This window comes from Terrapene carolina, unplaced genomic scaffold, assembly GCF_002925995.2.
Source record: "Terrapene carolina triunguis isolate 2854851 unplaced genomic scaffold, T_m_triunguis-2.0 Scaffold10482, whole genome shotgun sequence".
Classification (NCBI taxonomy): domain Eukaryota; kingdom Metazoa; phylum Chordata; order Testudines; family Emydidae; genus Terrapene; species Terrapene triunguis.
In genome coordinates this window covers 6,067-9,382 of record NW_020674833.1, presented here as the reverse complement: position 1 = coordinate 9,382, position 3,316 = coordinate 6,067, and the positions used below count along the sequence as shown (strand labels likewise).

Genomic DNA, 3,316 nt, shown 5'->3' with positions numbered 1-3,316 from the left:
CACCAGGGAATTGGTGAAGGTTTCTCAAGGCTTCCCAGGGAGGGAATTCTTGAGATGGTGGCAGCGGACCAGAGCTAAGCTGGTAGATAAGCTTAGAAGTTTTCATGCAGGCCCCTACATTTGTACCCTAAAGTTCAAAGTGGGGATACAGCCTTGACAGATGTTCTCAAGGTCTTGAAGTTAAGGAAGGTTACCAGGAGGTGACACACCTAGGACATGGGCCCTTCAGGCAGTTGGTAACAGATGCTTATCTTCCTGTCTAGTCATGTGTGCATTGTATACTGTCTGCCTCATAATGTTAGCTTATTTGCATACAGAGCCAAGTGCTGATTAAGAGATTGTGATATCTACAAGAAAGCAAATATACAGGAATAATCAATCAGCAGGAGGGCCTCTTGTTTATGAATACAGAACAAAAGGCAGTTCGATATATCTAGGGGTGCAAACACATTCCCTGTATCCTTCCCTGAAGAGACAAGCCAACGTTGTGTTTTGTCTCATGAAACAGGAGGTCACAGCCAGCCTGGCTGTAAAGTGCCAGAGAGTTATACTTTATTAGACGGGGGAGTACGTTGTTACTCATAGACTCATTGACTATAAGGTCAGAAAGGGCCATCGTGATCATCTAGTCTGAACTCCTGCACATTGCAGGCCACAGAACCTCATCCACCCACTCCTATAAGAGACCCCTAACCTCAGGCTGAGTTACTGACGTCCTCAAATCATTGTTTAAAAGCTTAAAGTTACAGTGAATTCACCATTTATACTAGTTTAAGCTTCCAAGTGACCCGTGCCCCAAGCTGAAGAAGGCGAAAAAAGTGGCTGGGTCACTACAAAAAGTAATTTTCCCTCTGTTGATACCTCACACCTTCTTGTCAACTGTTGAGAATAGGCCACTTCCACCTTGATCAAATTGGCCTCGTTAGCACTGACCCCCCACTTGCTAAGGCAACTCCCATCTTTTCATGTGCTGTAATATATGTACTGCTTACTGTATTTTTCACTCCATGCAGCTGATGAAGTGGGTTTTAGCCCATGAAAGCTTATGCCCAAATAAATGTGTTAGTCTCTAAGGTGCCACAAGGACTCCTCATTGTTTTTGCTGATACAGACTAACATGGCTACCACTCGGAAAAAAAACCAGGGGCTCTGCCAATCTGACCCGGAGGAAAATTCCTTCCTGACCCCAAATATGGTGATCAGTTAGACCCTTAGCATGTGGGCAAGACCCACCAGGCAGATACCTGGGAAAGAATTCTCTGTAGTAACTCAGAGCCCTCCCTGTCTAGTGTCCTGTCTCTGGCCAGTCTTCATCCCTGTTTTCTTGAAGGCATCTTTCACCTCCTTGTTCCTGAGGCTGTTCTTAATTAAATCTAGGCTCTAGATGGTGTGTTAAGTAATAGTCCTCACTCAGGGATTGGTTGGGGAGCGCGGCCTAGTGGTCATGGCTGCAACTGCTGACTGCCAAAGGGATTGTGGGGAGAAGAGCCCGAGTCCTCCCACTCCACCGTGCTCCAAACCTGGGCCCTGGCAACCTCTCATTTTTCCCCCCTGCCCCGGGGTCAGTTTCGTCCAAGGCTTTCCCCTGGTGGGGAAATCCAAACCAAAAGAAGAGAGGGTTACCAATGTCCAAGATCCACAGAATACTTCCCTCTCTGGTTATTTCTAGGGTGGGTCCTCCCTTCCCTCAGGGAGGGTCCCTTTGGGCAGTTGTGTGAGAGCCTTTAGGCTTCCCTCTGCTCTGCGCTGCTGGAGCTGTGGGCTGCAGGGCTGCTCACCTCCAGCTCTGCTACTCAAATGAGTTAATTCCCTGTTTTTAATGCCTCCAGCAGATGGAGCATTTGCTGCATGTGGGACCGGGAGGGGGGCACTGGCTCAGCCCAAAATAATCCCTTAACCCCTTCTTGTCCAGTGTGGGGTTTCTACATCACAGTTATGATTTTATATCTAACCATTGGTTTCCAATGTTTCTGCCTACTATCATTCGAATATCTGTGCTTTATTTAATAAACTTACATTTGATTTCACTATAAGCAACCCTGGATTGCCCTGGCAAGAATCACACCAACAATGCAAATTTACTCTTAGACCTTGGATGTCCCATGAAAGTTTCTTTACCCAACACACATTTCTATCATCAGCTTTTGGGAGAAAAAGGTCATATGGGAAATTTCAACCAGTTCTGATTAAAATAAGGAAGACTTTTTTCATAAAATCCAGATATCCCTCAATTACAGAATTAGAGCTGCTCAAACAATGGGAAGGGGAGAGATGACATTTCAAAGTTTTCCTTTCTTTTTCTTTATTTTAATGGAATTAATTGTTTTTAAGGCCAGAAGGAGATTTCAAATGAATAAATTAAATAATTTTTCCTCATTTGTTTTGTCAACATTCAAAATATTAATCAAAAATTTCCTGGAAATACAATACTTCAGAACAGGTTGACCAGTTTGATAAAGGGAAATTCTTTGTAGAGTTCAGATGCCATTTGGTCTCTTCAGAGCTGTAAAGTCCCGTTAGAGTTTAGACAGTCCACGGATGACAAACCTGATGAAGGACAATAATCTCTGTCTTAACTGAATATCTTCATGCCTGTTTTCCGCAAGGCATCTTTCACCTCCTTGTTCCTGAGGCTGTAGATAATGGGGTTCAAGGTTGGAGTCACCACTGAGTAGAACAGAGAGAGTAACTTGTTCATATCTGGAGAGAAGCTGGACTTAGGGCGCAAGTACATGATAAGGGCCATCCCATAGAACAACGTCACCACAATGAGGTGTGAGGAGCAGGTGGAGAATGCTCTGCGCCTGCCTTTGGCAGACCTAATTTTAAGGATGGTGGAGATGACACAGGTGTAGGAGACCAGGATCAGCAACAATGGCAGAATGAGGATGACAGCAGCACCCACGATGATCTGGATCTCATTCCAGTAGGTGTCCCCGCACACCAGCTTCAGCACCGGCTGGATCTCACACAAGAAGTGGTTGATAACATTGGATCCACAAAAAGGAAGTGTGAAGATAAAGATTGTGTGCTCCAGAGCCACCAGCGTGCCACAGATCCATGAGCCACCAGACAGCTGGATGCAAACCCTCTTATTCATGATGGCCGTGTAGCGCAGTGGGTTGCATATGGCACAGTAGCGGTCATAGGCCATAGCAGCTAGGAGGAAGCACTCTGTTCCACCAAAGAATAGAAAGAAATACATTTGTACAGCACAACCAGCAAAGGAGATGGTTTTGTCTTCTGAGAGGAGGTTGGCCAGCATCTTGGGCAGAGTGACTGAGGTGTAGCAGATCTCCAGGAAGGACAAGTTCCT

General features: G+C 45.5%; 1 protein-coding gene across 1 annotated transcript in view; it reads right to left on the bottom strand.

The window, feature by feature from the left end:
- Positions 1-2,572: 2,572 nt before the first annotated feature.
- Positions 2,573-3,316, bottom strand: part of LOC113408362 (olfactory receptor 10C1-like) — an 859-nt gene continuing 115 nt past the window's right edge. Inside the window, exon 2 of the mRNA XM_026661559.1 lies at positions 2,573-3,314. Coding sequence (XP_026517344.1) covers positions 2,573-3,314 — 742 coding nt within the window. The remainder of the gene's footprint in view (positions 3,315-3,316) is intronic.